The sequence below is a fragment of the Copadichromis virginalis genome, linkage group LG18 (assembly GCF_057382275.1).
Source record: "Copadichromis virginalis isolate Kocher_CV1m ecotype Utaka linkage group LG18, C_Virginalis_male_GT1.1, whole genome shotgun sequence".
Taxonomy (NCBI): Eukaryota; Metazoa; Chordata; class Actinopteri; order Cichliformes; family Cichlidae; genus Copadichromis; species Copadichromis virginalis.
In genome coordinates, this window is record NC_140635.1 from 9,498,987 (window position 1) to 9,517,807 (window position 18,821).

General features: G+C 40.6%; 2 protein-coding genes across 2 annotated transcripts; both read left to right on the forward strand.

Annotated features, from left to right (window-relative positions):
* Positions 1-1,756: 1,756 nt before the first annotated feature.
* On the forward strand, positions 1,757-7,007 carry LOC146687265 (uncharacterized). The gene is made up of 9 exons (XM_085440311.1): positions 1,757-2,163; positions 2,850-3,263; positions 3,412-4,310; positions 4,423-4,525; positions 4,781-4,883; positions 4,963-5,015; positions 5,126-5,204; positions 5,426-6,313; positions 6,422-7,007. The coding sequence occupies exons 3-8, from the start codon at positions 4,057-4,059 to the stop codon at positions 5,983-5,985; spliced, it is 1,152 nt and encodes a 383-aa protein (XP_085296437.1). The 5' UTR covers positions 1,757-2,163; positions 2,850-3,263; positions 3,412-4,056; the 3' UTR covers positions 5,986-6,313; positions 6,422-7,007.
* Positions 7,008-7,656: 649 nt separating this feature from the next.
* Positions 7,657-18,681, forward strand: LOC146687266 (uncharacterized). Its single transcript, XM_085440310.1, has 7 exons — positions 7,657-7,913; positions 8,618-9,445; positions 11,008-11,108; positions 11,378-11,474; positions 11,848-11,958; positions 12,407-12,573; positions 17,370-18,681. The coding sequence occupies exons 2-7, from the start codon at positions 8,651-8,653 to the stop codon at positions 17,830-17,832; spliced, it is 1,734 nt and encodes a 577-aa protein (XP_085296436.1). The 5' UTR covers positions 7,657-7,913; positions 8,618-8,650; the 3' UTR covers positions 17,833-18,681.
* Positions 18,682-18,821: the final 140 nt, after the last annotated feature.

Sequence of the window (18,821 nt, forward strand, 5' to 3'; positions counted from 1 at the left end):
AGAGCTTTTTTCGTGTGTCTGACTCTCTTCTGACTACAAATATGTAGGACTGCTTTCTTTCATTTGCGCAAAATCTCTCAAATTAGAAACATCCTGTTTAAGAGTGATGTTGAAAAACTAGTTTATGCATTATTACTTCTAGGCAGAACTACTGTAATTCATTATTATCAGGCTGTCGTAAAAATTCCCTGAAACACCTTCAGGTGACCCAAAATGCTCCAGTAAGAGTACTGACAGGGAAAGAAGGACCATATTTAAGAAAAAAAAATCCAAAACAAAGAAGTGAGAGTTCAGGAGGCTAGCGGCAGAGACACAGCAGTTAAGAGGGCTGACCAGGAGGCTGGCAAAGAAAGACGGAGCAGATCTGGAGGCCGACCATGACCATAAAGATCCTCGGCTGACAAGACTAGAGACCGTTGTCAGTTTATACGTCAAGGACCTCCTCAATCACACTAACACTTCTTCTGTAGAGGAAATAGAGTCTGGGGATGAGGTATATGAGTCTGGGCACTGAGGCAGTCTTTGGTGGGAGGACCCCTAGGGAGGATTTTTATGAGAATCAGCACCCCCAAGTCTGAGGCCATGTTCCTCAGCTGGAAAAAAGTGGAGCGCCCACTCCGAGTTAGGGATGAGTTGCTGACCCAGGTGAAAGAGTTTATGTATCTCAGGGTCTTGTTCACGTATCATGAGAGAGGGGATTTCTTTTTTGATTCCTTTTGTCTGTACATTCATGTCCTTGGTTTCGGTCATCTCTCCTGATCTTATCATTCTATAGGAATGTATTTAGGTTTAATGAGAGTAAAAGAATATTTAAGCGTTAACATGAAGTGGAAACTTGAACATTTAAGTAGTTGTTCATGCTTTGAAGCAGCTAGAAAGAAGAATTAAACTGTCTAATCCAGGGAATAATTGTATTAAACATAAAAAACCTTTAATTTAAATCCATCCATCTAGAATTTACAAGTTTAAGGCTTGGTAATTTAGTAACATCACGTAAGATCATGAGATGAAATCTATTGGGCCGAGCTAACTGCGGTAACGCGTTGACGCCATGCAGCCCCATGCAGCGGGCGACCCGCATTAACTCGCTAACGGAGATTTGCCGAGTTAATGCGGTTATGGCGTTAACGTGATTTTAACGAGACTAACGCTGACAGCACTAGAAAATCTAGAATAGAAAATGAAATTATCATGGTTTTGGTAAGAGAAATTAAAATTACCAAACTGCATGAAACTGAACATTAAAACAAAACGTTAAAGGGAAATTTTCATTTGTATTTTTTTCTTCCACACAGTCTTTTTGGATAGCAAGGATTGGAGTGTGTCAAGGTTAATATATCACATTTATCTATACCAGAGTTGCAAATGTTTAACCGAAAACCAAAGGCACATTCTGTTCTTCTACAAATCCTTACCATATCCAAATTCAAACGTTTGAACTATCGAGCCAAGCGACCCGCAGAAAATAACTGCTAAAGCACTTGCAGAGAAACTGGACAGACTGCAATGTGATAGAAAAGCTAAATTAAATAAAGCTAATCATCTACAAGAGAGTATATGAAAATAATATCTATATTGTAAGTACATCACTAGATATAGATAATAGTATCTATATCTATATGGTTCAAGCCTCAACTAATGATTCTGTTGCTTTGTGTAATGAAGCAAGAACTATTCATGGTTCTTTGATCTGTGTGTTACCAGATGATGAAAATGAAAAGCATGAAACATGGTTTAAAGCAAAAACAATGTGTTATGATGAGTTTATTTATGAAGTGAGTGAATGGTTATCTGGTTGCGAACATTTGCATTTAAAATATTGGTGTTGATGATGGTGTTAATCCAGAGGACAGTGTTTCAAATGTGGCTGGTAAGCCTTCCATCATTAAAAGGTCAACTAGTGGTAAAATAAGGACGATCTGATTTCCTCGTGTCAGCATTGTTCCCACATCATCATAATTAATGTTGTTCCAGGTTCAACATTGCAAGTGACCAATCACCTTCTTGTGACGTAATTCCTTTGCGACTTCGAAATACCCGCCTTCGATTATTTCGAAATACAAGTGAAGAAGCGAAAAACCGCCGCCTGTCCGCCGAATTTGAAGTCAATTCGCCTGTCCGCCGAATTTGAAGTCAATTTAGGATACTTTCCTTTAATAAACGGTAAGCATTATACATATGTTCCTCACTTGGCTTGCTGTTTGTTTGCTAGCGATAGGCTACTTGACGACAGCATTAGCTAACCAGTGTTCTCTAGACCAGCGTTCCCCAACTTTTTGGGTGTTTCGTGGCCCGGGGGTTGGGTCAGGCAAAATTGCAGTAGCTTCCCTGATCATTTTACAAACATAAGTGAAGAGAATCTGGACTAAAAGGCCTAGACTTATGGTTGTGTGCTGAATCTATGAATCAAACTATCACCTGGAAACATAATTAACTGGTCCATAGCTGTGAAACTGGACATGAGTTCTTGATTCTATGGAGATTAACAGTAATCCAGAAATTTACAAATTTGTCCTGGTACATCGCGTAAATGTTGTCCCAGGGACATCGCGTAAATGTTGTCCCTGGGACATTGTGTAAATGTTGTCCCTGGGACATCATGTAGAATTTGCCCTGGGACATCGTGTAGATGTTGTCCCTGGGACATCGCGTAAATGTTGTCCCTGGGACATTGTGTAAATGTTGTCCCTGGGACATCATGTAGAATTTGCCCTGGGACATCGTGTAAATGTTGTCCCTGGGACATCGTGTGATAGCTTGTAAATAATGGAATGAAAATTATTGATTGTTATTAACTTGTGAAAAAGAAGTGTAACAAATCCACATGTTATGTTCTTACACCCTTACAGAAACTGTGACTCCTTCACAATGTCAGGTAAATGTCAACTCATGTTGAATAATCAACCAATCAAGCCTTTTATTATCACATGCAATGTTACACGTACAACTGCAATGAAAATTTCACCCCCTTCTGACCATACATATATTGCTTAAACATCACATTGGGAAGACAGGTCGGAAACAGTTAGGAAGGTCAGAAAACAATTTAATTAATAGATGAGGAGGAGAAAAAAGAACTACAACCAGACAAAGCTCCTAGAAGACTGAAATGGATGATGGTTGCAGCATGCAAAAAGAAAATGATATCTGTTGACTACAGCATATGCTTTCTCACAGATTACCTTGTGGGAGTAGCTGGACCAAACTCTATTGGTATTTCAAGTTTGAAATCCCTGTTTGACCAGACTAACATTTCAGATGAGGTACCTCTTGACATAAAAATCCTTTTATGTTGTCATAAAACTAATGTTAAATTCTGCTTTAAATACACTTTATTGTACAATTTACTTAATGAATCGTATTCCTTAGTTCTGTTTTTATTTATATCTATTTATTTATTTGTTTTATAAGGTAATAGATGGCCTAATCTATTTGCAGTGTGAGGTATGTTGAAAAGCTTGTTTGATCATAATGACATAGCATGTTTACGTTTTTTGTAATGTATTTGAAAACATAGGTGTATTTATGTTATTTTTATAGAATTTCCCTCACATTTATCCAATACCAAGCCAAATCACTGGAAAAATTTTGGATGGGTCCACAAGAGCACAAAGTGCATACTTTTTGAAGGTATGACTTGGACTGTGGTAACTATGTTCTTATCACAAAGGGTTTATAAGTTGCCACTATAAACAAACAGCATTTTCCAAAATTGAAGCCTTGTCAGAAGAACCTGAAAAATACCTTTCTGAAACCTTTTCTGTGTAAAGACTTGTTCAAAAGCAATGCACACAGATTAAAACATTTCTGTCTTGGCCAACTGATAAAGAACACCAAAAATTGAGTGGTGCGTGTTGAGTCTGTGGTCTTGATTTGTTTTGTACACACTATAGAAATTAATTAATGTAAACCAAAAATGACACTTTCTATATGTTTGTGTATCTGCAGAATTAATTACAAGTCTCACCTGACAAGCTTTTGCAGTTTTGCAGTGTCATTCTTGACAGAAAAACATACTTGTCACATTATTTTTATTTCCAGAAAAACATCTTTCAGATGTATGAGAAATTGATTGGAGCCTGTCTGGAAAACGGCAGCCACTGGACCTTGTTTGTAAGTTGCACAGATTTTGCACTCTCTCTAGTGCATGATACTTTTCAGTGTCCCTCATTAGGAAAGCTCAAGGCCCAAGCCTACCATATCCATCTTTTTACAAAACAGTTTTGTGACATACCCAAGAGGACCATAGTCTATATGAATTCATTTGGCGAGTCGGAGGTCAGAAAAAGTGCGGTGTTGAAAAACTGGAGGTAATTAATTAACATATTTAACATAACATATTTAATTTAATTGAAATCATTACCGAACGTGGTTATTGATTTCTCTATATGCTTTTTATTTGTAATAACTGCGATCTCTCAGCTCATTTGCTTCAGCAAGAGGCTGCGCTGGAGAGTGGACCTTGTCACATGTGAGCCACCCACATCAACAGGATGGGAACTCATGTGGAGTGCATGTCATAATGGTACTGAAAACTATAGCTTTAACCTATATAAGTAATGTTTACATCTTTGCCTATTCAGTTTTTAAAGCCTTAGAGGCAGGATGGTAAAATCTCAATTTTTTTTGTAGATTGAACCATTTCAGCAGTAATGCTTTGCTTTGGTTGCTCTGTTTTTTTTTTTTTTTTCTCGGGGGGGGTTAAAAACAAACAAACATTTCTTTGTTAATCTAATTCTTTTTGTTCTTTTTTTTTTTTTTCTTCTTCGTCAATTATTAGTTTGCCCAATCTCTCATTGACGGTAAAACACAAGTGGAGGAGTACAACACTGAAATCACAAAGCTCAGGTCCCGACTTTGCCACTACTTATTTTCCTCAATAGGTAAAGATAAAATGAGCTGCCTTCTTTTTCTCTAACATTGGAAAATGTAACTTGTACTTAAACAAATTATATTTTGCAGATCGAACTAGGAAGTGCAGTCAGTGCTGGTGTGTGATTGCAGCCAAAGACCGGGTACACTATGACATGTCCTTAGCCATATAGATTGTTTATTTAATGGACTTTGTTCATTTGTTTTTTGTTTGTTTATTTCTTCTTCTTTTTTTTTTTTTTTAAATTCACAGGTGCAGTGCCAGAAATGTGGTGCATACAAGCACATGCGTTGTTCAAAGTCTGTTTGTGGCATCTGTATCTTCTGTGAGAGTAAGTCACAATATAACTAAACAATGTCCAAAAATGTTTAAAGTGAAATTTTTTTTCGTAATTTTGCCTTTGCACACCAGGACTGTGTAATTAAAGTGGACGTTTCAAGATCCAGTTTTTACACAAAACTATTTTAGACATAACTGTGTCGTATTGTGGGGATTTCTCTTCACAATTAAATTGATATAGTGCTGTTTATATCATTCTTCTTTATGTAACAGCACAGTGCAGCACAGCAGAGGGAAAGGAGTTGTGCAGCATAGTGGGTGGCTATACAGGAGGAGCAATAGAAGTAGCCAGTGAAGAATGTCATCAGGGAAAGCATCAGGCAGCGAATGACAAAGGAAAAGTTCCTAAGGGAGAGAACATCTGCAGCAAATCGACAAGTAACAGTGAGATAGGAAGACTGACAGTCAGAGATGAAGGTACACAGACTGAAAGAGATGAAGGTACACAGACTGAAGACAACGAAAAAGAAGCAGAAGTATACGGCACAAGTCTGAGTACAGATAATGCTGCTGCTGATGATGTTGACAGGATCGATGCAGATACAGAATTCCAAACTGATTCAGAAGGAACTAGTACAGTTTACAGAGTGCATGGTCGCTTATCTGTACCAAGCTCAAAAAAGAAAACCTACACAATAACAGAAGATGAGATCAAGCGCAGAATCAACGCAGAGAACATGTCAGTTCATGTTTTCAGAGGTTTGATTGGGGTAGGTATACATTTCGTGATTTTGATGTCACCTGAAATAAATCCGGGTTACTCGTATCAATGAAGTGACAATGTGGCTGGAAATTGTGCATTTGCTGCAACATATACACAATTACACCATGTAAACAAAAGCATTTAACTTTGTGCGCGTGTGTGTCTCTCTCTGCTCTTTTGGTGTTTGCACTTTTTCTTTTTTAGGGCCGTAAAGCCAAACTGCCCGCAATGATTCTTGACAGGCCTAAGAAGGCCAAAACTAAAGTAACAGTGTTTAGTGTTCTGAGTGAAGAGGAGGCTGGGGAGCTAGCCCTCGGGTTTGCCGGAAGATTGGCCTGCGATGTCACAACAGACATGGTCTGTAAAGGCATCGACCATTCAAGTGCTGATATGACAAAGTAAGTTAGTAAAACAATATGAAAGTTGTATCTTTTTTGGTATTATTTGTCATTTCCCCGTATTTGGGTTATTGGTGTAACATTGTTAATCTTACTTTCTAATAACAGACAGACTCTTCTCAAAATCCAACACAATCTTAAACATGAGCTGACTGATTCCTCAACCTTCAGTTTGCTGACACACACCTTTGGCCCCGCTGCACTGGATTCTGTCATTTCATTCCTGTGTGAAAAACTTGATCTTGTCTCTTAAATAATGAAACCTTTTGTGACTTTTGTTTGTTCTGTAAATCAGAATCTTGAAAATTGTTCATTGTTGTTCTAAGTTTGTGTTAACTATTTGGCAAAAATGATTGGTTCCTAATCCAAACAGCATAATGACTGTTCTAACACATATCTTAAAAATGCTACAAAGAAAGAAAATTATCACATATGTTTCAATATGAATGTAATTGTGTCACACTCGGTTTGTAGTAGCTTTCCTGTTTTATTTTGAGTTTTGGTATGTTTACACTGTTATTTTTATTTCCCGTGTGTTCGTCTTCCCTTATTAGTTTTACTGTATTTAATTAGTCTGATTTAATAACTTATAATTATTTACTTTCCAGTGTGTATATATGCTCCTCGTTTGGATTATTGTTTGTTTGAGTTCTGCCTGTCTTTTCTATTAAAGATTTGGACTTTTGGACTATTAGTGGACCTCGTAGGTTTTTATTCTGTTCAATTGGTAATTGACTGGGTTTAATTTAGTGGCCTGGAAAACAGGCCGGAGGGGTCTGGTCATTTTAACCCCCTAAGACCCGAAATCTTCCATGGCATGCATTTTTAATTTCTCTTTGATATTTGGGCCGATTGGAACCCGATGAATGTAAAAAGAAAGAATTACCAGGTTTTGTTTTTCTTTACCTAATTTTTGTTTCTGAGAAAAATGAGAGCCACATATGAGGACATTAATTTGAAATTTCGATAGAACAGTTGCAGTATAATGTCCTCATAACTGTATATCAGGCACTTGTTGATCAAGATTTAGTATTTTGGTCTAAATAACCCAAAATGTGATGTCCACATGTGTGGACGCCAGGCTGGAGTAAAGTGTTAGAGCTATTTATACCTATGTAAACTTTGATCTGTGTGTTACCAGATGATGAAAATGAAAAGCATGAAACATGGTTTAAAGCAAAAACAATGTGTTATGATGAGTTTATTTATGAAGTGAGTGAATGGTTATCTGGTTGCGAACATTTGCATTTAAAATATTGGTGTTGATGATGGTGTTAATCCAGAGGACAGTGTTTCAAATGTGGCTGGTAAGCCTTCCATCATTAAAAGGTCAACTAGTGGTAAAATAAGGACGATCTGATTTCCTCGTGTCAGCATTGTTCCCACATCATCATAATTAATGTTGTTCCAGGTTCAACATTGCAAGTGACCAATCACCTTCTTGTGACGTAATTCCTTTGCGACTTCGAAATACCCGCCTTCGATTATTTCGAAATACAAGTGAAGAAGCGAAAAACCGCCGCCTGTCCGCCGAATTTGAAGTCAATTCGCCTGTCCGCCGAATTTGAAGTCAATTTAGGATACTTTCCTTTAATAAACGGTAAGCATTATACATATGTTCCTCACTTGGCTTGCTGTTTGTTTGCTAGCGATAGGCTACTTGACGACAGCATTAGCTAACCAGTGTTCTCTAGACCAGCGTTCCCCAACTTTTTGGGTGTTTCGTGGCCCGGGGGTTGGGTCAGGCAAAATTGCAGTAGCTTCCCTGATCATTTTACAAACATAAGTGAAGAGAATCTGGACTAAAAGGCCTAGACTTATGGTTGTGTGCTGAATCTATGAATCAAACTATCACCTGGAAACATAATTAACTGGTCCATAGCTGTGAAACTGGACATGAGTTCTTGATTCTATGGAGATTAACAGTAATCCAGAAATTTACAAATTTGTCCCAGGGACATCGCGTAGATGTTGTCCCTGGGACATCGCGTAAATGTTGTCCCTGGGACATCGCGTAAATGTTGTCCCTGGGACATCGCGTAAATGTTGTCCCTGGGACATCATGTAGAAGTTGCCCTGGGACATCGTGTAGATGTTGTCCCTGGGACATCATGTTAAAGTTGCCAGAGACATACCATATGAAAGTTTAGCTTCTTTTAGCCCCTGTTTGTTTTATATTATTTTATATATATATTTTTTTTAATATTATATTTAATATTTACATTGTATTGCAAAAAACCCCAAAACAAGTTAAAATGAATTAATGAATATTGACTAATTAAACCTTCGCTATTTTTCCACCAGAAATGGACGACATAATTAGAAGAAGTGTTCTGAATGACGAAAAAAAAAAGAACTGGAAAAGACACACAACTTTGTGTGCATGTGTCACAATGCCAGGAGGACCCATTCAGTGTTGTGTTAGAAAAATTGAACTCATTAACCCTTCATGGACATTATAAATGTTTAACTGTTGCCTCAGGTAAAGACAGGAAAAGAGACTATTACAAATTCAACTGCATCAGAGCTGGGGAAAAAAGTCGAAACAGCTACAGAGCAGTGGGCTGTAAGGCCTATGTTTCATTTAAAGTACTCAAATGTTGGAAAGACCACACAGTCATCGTGCAGCGTACATATGATAAGCATGATGGGCATGATCCTTCGGACCCAAAAGACGCACATTTCAACAATATTTCCAGTGATTTGAGGAGGAAGATTGAGGAACTGCTTTCCCTTGGAACTAAGCCAGCCATCATACTAACCGAATGTCATAAATGGGCCAAAGAACATGGACACAGAGATCTTCACAACAGAGAGCATTTTGTCACACCACGTGACATTGACAGTGTTAGAACCTGCATGATGAGGAAGAAGCACTTTAACTGTGGAGACAGTCAATGTGTACATACCTTACTTAATGGAAAACATCAAGAACATGTTCTCTTCTATCAACCATACACATCTGACCAAGAACTAATGATTATTTTGCAGACACCTGTAATGAAATCAAACATGGAGAACTATGCAAAACAGTTAGTATTTGTTGACACCACGCACTGCGTTAACCAGTATTCATTTCCCTTATTCACACTTGTTGTAAGAGATGATCATGGGCATGGAGTCCCTGGCCCTGTGCTTCGTACGTCGCTTACTACATCCAAGATCAAATGAAACATCCAAGACCAAATCATCGCGCTAACTCTGAGCTCGCTATTCCGGTTCCCCGAACACACCTGTTGTTGACGATTAGTATAGCTGGATGAAGTAATGTGAGATCACTGGGTGGCCCAACAGGGGCTACGCATCGATAGTAGAAACATTGATCGGCAACCCTTTGATTGGTCGGCGAAAATGTCGAAGGAGCGCGCTCGGTATTTTTCGGCAGCAGAGCAAGAACTCTTGAGTGAGGGATTTCAGGAGTTTCAGAGTTTAATTAAAACGCAAGGGAACACTGCAAAGGCTGCAAAAGCAAGGAGAGAGGGCTGGCAGAAAGTTGCTGACAAATCAAACTCGTAAGTAATTTAATAATAATAATAATAACAATAATAATGGAGTGGATTTATATAGCGCTTTTCAAGGCACCCAAAGCGCTTTACAATGCCACTATTCATTCACTCTCACATTCACACACTGGTGGAGGCAGCTACGGTTGTAGCCACAGCTGCCCTGGGGCAGACTGACAGAAGCCAGGCTGCCATATTGCGCCATCGGCCCCTCTGGCCAACACCAGTAGGCGGTAGGGTAGATTTATCATATCACACCATATTATCCAATATTATATTACATTATATTATATTATAATATGTTATATTATATCCCCTTTCACATTAGAGCCACAACAGGACCCACTAGAACATGGGAACAAGTAAAAGTGAAATATAAGAATATTCTACAGAATGGTAATATTTATCACTTATATTGCTTGTCGTCTCTTGGAAAGAGACCCTGGAATACTCTGTTTGTTTGTTCATAACAGCAACCAAGAAAAGGGCAGAGCAAAAAAAAAAAGACAGGTGGTGGTCCTGCACCCCCTCGTCAACAAGTTGGTTAAGTGAATAATACCCTCACGGGAAAATCGATATCTCTCTATGAGCACACTGTCGCGCTGAGCTAAAGGATCCTGTCTGTCCCGCAATATACGCTGAATTCTGAGGACTATCCTTATCAATCTTGCACCTTCCGCAATGGGTTGCTCGCGTAAACGGACAGGATATGACTGCGACAGACTTCCCAAATCCACCTTCGCTTTTATAGCCGTGGTCTCTCATCTTGATTACACGAAGTAATTTACAATTACTACTCTGAAATATGAATTACATCTGTAATAATCACATACATGTAATAGAATGTTAATAGTACATTTCCCTTTTTTAGGGAATGACCTGTATGTATCTGTGTGAAATCAATAAAAGGATCAAGTGCTGCATTATCTTTAGTTACATTGATGTTATTTATTTATGGTGAAACAGTGGTGGAATATCGCTGTTGCTTTCGTATGAATGACGCGGACATACCTGTGTGGCCGCGATCTAATCCTGTTTACATAAAGTAAACCTGCTCCCCAGCAGGTTTACGCTTACGGCTCTGTTGCTATGACAGCAAGTCCCGGATGGGCTTCGGGGAACCGAACGATCCAGGATCACGCGAAATCGTCAACAATCTCATCCAGCTAACTCACTTAGCGCGGTATGAAGAACAGGCCCCCTGTGGCCTATGCTATTGTCAGCAACGAAAGTCAGAAAACCCTGGAAACTGTTCTTGGAATAGTTTGTGAGCATTTCCCAACTTCCCCGAGGTAAATAATACATTGACAGCTATTAATTTTGAAATAATTCCTTTTCAAAAAAGTTATAACATGCCAGAATCTAATGCTATAGCTGCAGCATGGGCTGCAAAAAAACTTTCCTTTCCAGTTGTTAAAGTTATTCCTATAGGCTGTATGCAGTATTTTATATATCTACTTGTGAGTTGAAATGTTTAATTTGGCATTGAAGTGGTGCTTTGAGATAGCAAAAACATTTTCATACTGTTTAATCTCATTTAGTGTTTTCTTTTTTTCTGTAGAGCATTTATGGTTGACAAAGACTTTGCGGAAATAAATGCTTTGCAGAAGGTTTTTCCAGAGTCAGCTATCCTTCTATGCTGGTACCATGTCTTGCAGGTAAACCACATTGTTTTCTTTTCACGTTGTCTAAGATGCACCTGAAACACATTTTTACAACAGGGTCCTGTTGTTATGATTTGCCTCATTGTGATATTCACCTACTCAGGTTAATGAATATAAAGGGATAAAATGTTGAGTGACTATGTCCATCCATTTAAGACCACAGTGCACTCATCTTCTGGTGGCTGCTTCCCAAAGCTCTTTTTGACATTTAAAAATATGTTTGCCTGGTTGATTTCTGTAATGCACAGGTCCTCTTGTCCAGTGAGTGACAAAGTTATTTTTGGACGTCAGCTTTCTTTTATGCTTTTTGTACAGCTGCTCCTCTGTCTCTCTCTCCAGATTAACTTTTTTTCTCTTACATTCACAGGCTGTTAATCGATGGCTTTCAAAATCAGAGTCCGGGGTCCATGGGCTTTCTAACACCCAAAAGAGAAATGAAATCATTTCTTTCTTTTGTAAGCTGAAAGCTTGCACATCTGTAAGTGTAATTTGTCTATTTCACATTTTGATTTCTTGATTACACTAAGAGCATAATAACTTTCAGTTGCTAAAAAAAGTTACAGAGAGATACAAAATAGATTTTTGAAACAATTTCTAAAACTGGCTTCTTATCTTGCTTATCAAAACAAGTACTTAAGCTGTGCAGAACATCATTGTGTCACCCACTGTGCAGTAGAACTTGTGAGTGGGATTCTTTCACAGACAGATGCTGAAACCAAATATGCTTATAGGTTTAGTGTTCCTTCTTAGCCATTGTAAGGGAAGAAATAATTGCTTCTTAATACAAAAACACGACATATTATTAATAACTTAAAATTCTTAATGTTATTCAATAAAAGGAAAAGGCCTTCAATACATAATATTAAAGATTTCAATAGGTCTGTTAAATGGATTGAAATATATTCTGTTGCATCCAATTCTCTTAGGAGGACGACTTTAAAGCCACATCAGCAGAGTTCTGCCAGACATTTAAGCAATACCCTTTGGTGTGCCAGTATTTTCAGAAGCACTGGGAAGGCATTGGCCACATGTGGTGTGACTACGGCCGTCGCTTCAGTCACGCTCGTTCTGAAACAAACAATGTGATTGAAAGGTATGATTTATTATTTTGACCTCATTCAATTGTATTGCTGAAAAAAAGATATTATGCTTTAATCCAAGAGGCTAAACTGAGTAGGTTCGTCATGTCATTGCCAGAACAGGTTTTAGGCAAATCCTTTAAATTCTAGCAGCGTTTTTTATGTTATCACAACAAAAAACAGAGTAGGTGGATTTGCCTAAATCAGCTAAACCGGCACAGAGCATTCCTTTATAAAAGACGTGTGCCCAGACATCCTCCAGCTTCTGTCTCCTGAGGGGCACCAGACAGGGATGCCCACTCTCCCCCTCACTTTTTGCAATTTTTATCGAACCTCTAGCAGCAGCATTTAGACAGGCTACAACAATTAAGGGCATAAAATGTAAGAACATAGAACATAAAATCAGTCTCTATGCGGATGATGTGTTGCTTTTTCTGCAAAACACACAAACCAACCTCTCTGAGGTAATTACTTTAATAAACTGGTTTTCAAGAGTTTCAGATTATTCAATTAACTGGCCAAAATCTACAGTTCTCCCCATTAACTGCTCCTTCCATAATTCTTCCTCTGCCCCACTGCAATCCGGAAATATTAAATATTTAGGTATTAATATCTCTCCTAAGCTTTCAGACTTAACTAAACTAAACCACATCCCACTTCTAAAGAAAGTAGAAGGCGATCTGACTAGATGGAAATCTTTACCCATATCACTCATGGGAAGGGTCGCCACTATAAAAATGATGATCTTGCCAAAAATAAATTACTTATTTTTGATGATCCCTAACAAACCATCACAAGATTGGTTCAGATCTCTGGATTCATATATTTCCAAATTCCTTTGGAAAGATAAACCCCCGCGTATTAGCTTAAAAACGCTACAAAGAACCAAGGATAGAGGAGGATTAGATCTGCCTAATTTTCACCAATACTTCTTAGCCAACAGGCTTCAGTTCATCTCAGAATGGTTAAAACATACCTTCTTAGTTGAGCCCTGGCTAGATGTTGAACAGGCACTATGCAAGGATCTAGAGATTTCAGACCTACCATTTATTAGCTCAAACATCAAAAGACATGAATGCTTTAAAAGTATCAACATCAGCTTTTCTCTAACAGCATGGTGGGAGTTTCTAAAAATAACGGAGTCTTCATTAATCCCATGCAAACGTACACCTATCTGGAATAACCCTGACATATTACAAAACAATAATATGATTAATTTCCCAGAATGGAGTTGTAAAGGAATTAAATACTTAGAACATATATTAGAGGGAACAGAATTTATTCCATTTGACAGACTAGTTGAACAATATGGGATCAACAAGACAAGGTTTTTAGAATATCAACAAATTAAATCCATAGTAAAAAAGAAATTTAACCTCAGTCAAGTTGAATTACAAACACCACTAAGTGCGGCACATTTTCTTACTCTTAAATCCCCCAAATTATTATCTAAAATATACAGAACACTTTCTAAATTAGATGAATCAATATCCCTTCCTACTGCAAAGTGGGAAGCAGATTTATCAGTCAACCTAGACCAAAACTTCTGGTCTCAGATTTGCTTAAAAACTTTTAAATTAATTAAAAATCCCAGTCTGCAATTAATACAATACAAAATACTTCATAGAGTGCACTATACAGGTCATCGGATGTTCAAGATGGGCTTTACATCTTCCAACAACTGCTCACACTGTCAAGGCAATACACCAGACAATTACATCCACGCTCTTTGGTTCTGTCCACCAGTGCAAAAGTTTTGGCGCGAGATATGTGAAGACTTATCAAAATGTCTGAAATGTAACATTCCAACCTCCCCCTTAGTGTGTTTGTTGGGCAGCTTAGATAATGTCACTTCAGAAAAGAATATAGCCCATATGATCTTCACTGCCCTATGCATAGCCAAGAAAACAGTCCTCATGAACTGGAAAAATAAAAATAATCTTAATTCTAACCAATATAGAAATTATCTATTAGATTACATTAGTCTTGACACAGCCTCTGCCACCACATTAGATCAATTGCTCTGGGCCCCTTTTATCAGCTCCATCACCTAGTGGGGGTGGGGGGTCATAGTTTGGTCCCGCCTTCACTGTTGTGATTGGTGAGGGGGTAGGGACAGGCTTAGGGCGCCGGGGGGTTCCCCGGAGGCATCTTCCTTGGGGGGCTCAACCCGGGGTAGCGGTCACGTCCGGTTGAGGGCTCTGTTGGCTCTCAGGTTACTGTTTCCTCGCGGCTGCGTGCAGCGGGGCTAGGGGAGGGTCTGTGCTGACGGACGCGGGTTACTGACCTGGCAACCTGGCTGCCCCTGGGTGGGTCCGGGATGGGCGTGAGGTTCTGGGGGCGCTCCGTCTCTGGGCTGGGGCCCGGGCCGGGCCTCGGGGGCTCGGGTCCTGGTTGGTGTGTTGCCGGGGTTGTGGGCGGGTGGGTGCATGGGGGCCCGGCCCTGGAGCAGGGTGCCGCCGGTGCATCGAGCCGCCTGGGGGGCTCTTCAACTGGTGGGGGGGATGGTCACATCTTGCAGGAGCTTTCTTCTCTCAGGAACTCTCTGCAGGAGGGGGAGATACAGGAGAGGTGGAGGAAGATCTCAGCCTGGGCGTTTACCGTCTTATGTAGTCTGGAAGATGTGTGGTTGGTGGGGTGGGTGCAGTTTTCTCTGTGGTGGGGTTGGGTGGACTGTCCAGGGCTCTGTGGAGCCGGGGGGCGCTACTGCACTGGGCCCCGGTCTGATGGGCCTGGGCCCCCCTTCCCTGGCGGGTCGCGGAGGGTGGGAGTGCCTACTGGGGTCAGCGGGGGAGCTGGCCCCAGGGAGGGGTTACCTGCCCCTCCCTTCCTTCCCTCCCCATCTCCAGCTGCCTCCCTCTTCCCGCTCCTCCACAACCACCCACACATGCAGGGCCTTGGAGTAGGGGTATGTCACCAGGGTGCAGAGGAGGCTACCCCCCCCCGTCCCCTTCTGGCTGCCTCTGCCTCAATTTTATCCCACAACTTAGACATTCACATTATTCACACTCTCATTACACATACATATAGGATCTTGGGGGTGGGCACAATCACGGAGTCCAAATCACCATCAGGGTGTACACCTCACCCCTGACGTCGTTGCCCACCTCTCAATTTTAAATACACTTAGTCATTGAGGGTTAGCAGGAGGGACTATGCGCTTACCTGCTGCTCCTTGGCAGGTAGCTCCATGCCCTCCTGGGTTTTAATTGCACCTTAGAACACATATGCATCAACACTACAATGAGCGGGTGGAGGGAGGTTTGGAGTCTTCTCCCACCCCCATTCTCTGCGGCCTGCTGGAGCGGGAGGGCTAGTAGGAGGAGTTGGCCGTCCGACTGCGGTCTGGGGTGTGGGGCCTCCCTGCTGCTGCGGAGTCGGGGTGGTCTGCCTCTCCCCACCGCAGGGAAAAGGGTAACACCACCTGGGTCTGGGTGCAATTCCCCCCTCCAGGGGCAAGGGTACCTAGACCCGGTTTGTAGAGTACGCTTGGGGAGTGTGATTGTGTGTACAGCGTCTCTTTATGTCTGTCTCCACGTTGGTTGAGTGTGGAGTGAGTACATATGAGAGCATGAGGGTGGGAATGGATGTTTGTGTCTGTGTGTGCCTGTATGTCTGTGTCTATATGTCAGGTTGGGTATCAGACGCCACCTCTCTGGGGACACCTCAGGCCCTCCAAGGTTTGGAGGCCTATCTCCACCCACCACCACTTCCCCTGCCGGTGGCGGACTCCCTCAGGTGTCGGTGTGTTGGTGGTTCTTTGTGTCTGGGGGTGGGCGTCCGGGTACACACCGGCTCACTCCTTGGCGGCCGCTTGTCGGGGCCTGGGGCTCGCTCGGGCCCCTTTGGAGGTGGGGTGCCCCCGGCCTCTCGGCCTAGGGCTCGGTCACTCAGGCGCAGCTGGGGGCCGGCGGAGCTCACGGGCGCGTCACTGCAACTCCCCCTGACTTCTGCTCCGCGGCTGCTGGGCGAGCCCTCATCTGGGACTCTCCTCAGCTCTTACTGGGACAGTGGCGCGGCTGCCCCTCTGTTGGTCTTCCATGGTCTCTTGTGTTCTGGGGGCCTCTGGATGTCTGGAGTTTTGATCTCCTCCATACCCGCTTCACACCCTGGAGGACGGGGCTGTGGCCCCCCCACACTCCCTAGCAGATCATTACATGGAGAAACCTTTGGAATGCAAGCATGCTGATCCACACAGGTATGCACACATGGGTATTCACAGACGCGGACTAAAGCTTTCTTGGCTGCTGCCTCAAAGCACACTGTGCGCTGTCTATCTTGCGTGCTGCACAATATCGTTTATTACTTAGTAAATACTGATATCTATGACTAGCTAGTTTATTGTGATGGTGCTTTGTTTTCTCTATTATTATTTTGCTCTTTGTTGTTTGCTGTCTCCTCTGTTTGTTTTTGTTTGTTTGTTTTTTTTTTTTTCTCCATACAGGTGACCCAGGAGTTTTTTTTTTTTTTTTTTTTTGTCTCTCTTCCCCCCCCCTTCTCACCGTCTCTTCTCCCCTTTGGTTTTCTTTCTTTCTCTCCCCCTCTCTCTCTCATTCATTCCCCCTGTCCTATTTATTAAAAAAAAAAAAAAAAAAAAAAAAAAAAATGACAAAGGATGAACTGAAGCTCTGCCATCACGTAATGTCGCATACTGCTGTTTCTGATGTCATTTAAAAGAAGAAAAAAATATATATATATAAAAGACGTGTGCAATAGGTATTCCAATTTTTTTAAAAATAATACAGTCTTGATTAAAACTTTAAATTCCTTCAATTACAGTTACTAATCATTTCAAATAACTGTTTTTCAGATTTTTCCACCGCCTGAAATACCAGTTTTTATCTGGCTACAAGAATAGGCGTCTGGATGATCTGATTGAAGTGCTCCTAGGGAAGGCCGACGACTACTTCTCAGTCATAAAAACCCTGCAAGATGTGGGCCGCATGAAAAACAGGTTTGCTGACACCTTGTCTCAAGTTTCAGACTCTGCTTCAAGACTGATGGAAAGTGGTTGGGCTCTTAAAATTACAGTCAAGAACAGCCATGGAGTTAATGCATATCAAGTCCCATCTGAGTCAAGAGAAGACATGGTGTATGATGTCTGCCCTGTTGAGTCCTACTGCAACTGTACATATGGCTTACGAGGACTTCTTTGCAAGCATCTAGTGTTACTTGCAAAATTAGCAGAGGCTGACAATGACATCTATCCAAACATGGAAACAGACCTTGGCAAGAATTGCAGTGAAAGAAAGGCATTACTTTGTACACTGTGAGGACTTGAAAGTGATAAAAATGCCAAGTTTGTTTGGAAATCTGTGTTTTTTTGCATCGGCTGAAACACTTCAGTGCACTTGTTGTACGTTCTCTCACTATAACACATGTGCTTGCCTGAAGGTGGCTTGTAGCCATTTTAAACAAATGAAAAACTCTCTGAAAAGTCCTCTATCAACTTTGAATGACACTCCTGTAGTTGAAAGCACAGACAAAAAATGCACAGAAGATGCAGTTGGAAAACTAAATGCTGTTTTAGACACAGTTAAACAGTGGGCATTCATTCCAGAGGGTATTACTGCAATGATAGATGAACTGCATACAAATGTCTTAAAAACAAAACAAGTAGGCAAAAGTATATGCCAGTACGAAATAAAGATGACAGATAATGCACGCAAAATTAGGCCATTGTATTCTAGCAAGAAACGTTCGGCCAGCATCGACATTCCAACAGTCTGAAAATGAATGTGAACAGTCGATAACCACTGAAAGAGAGACATCCTCTGGAGAAAATGAAAACCTTTTGGAATACAAAACAAAAAAGAGAAGAGTTAAAGCTAAGTATATGCACAAGTAGACTTTTGTGTGACATTTCAAAGGGACTGCATCCATTACTTCTGTTTATTGAAACCTAAAGCTGAATAGCTGTCTTAACTTTCTGCCAAGGAACAGATGAAAAGAAATTGTTTGGTCTCTCAAGCAGTTGTTATTTATGTGTGTTATTCATTACTTTGGCTTGGTTGCTGTTTTTGATACAAATTCATCTGTGCCCATTGTAATATTTTCATATGTTACTATTTTTATATTGCTATGCATTATAAATAAAGGATTACTTATTACTATTAAAGGTCTGCATTTGTAATTGTTGGTATTATTTATAAAATATGCGCTCTTAAGTTTTTTGCTCCATAAAACGATACCTGTCACTTTTTGGACATAGAGTATCAGCTGTTGAGAATCCTGGCTCATACAAAATAGAAGTAAAAGGTTT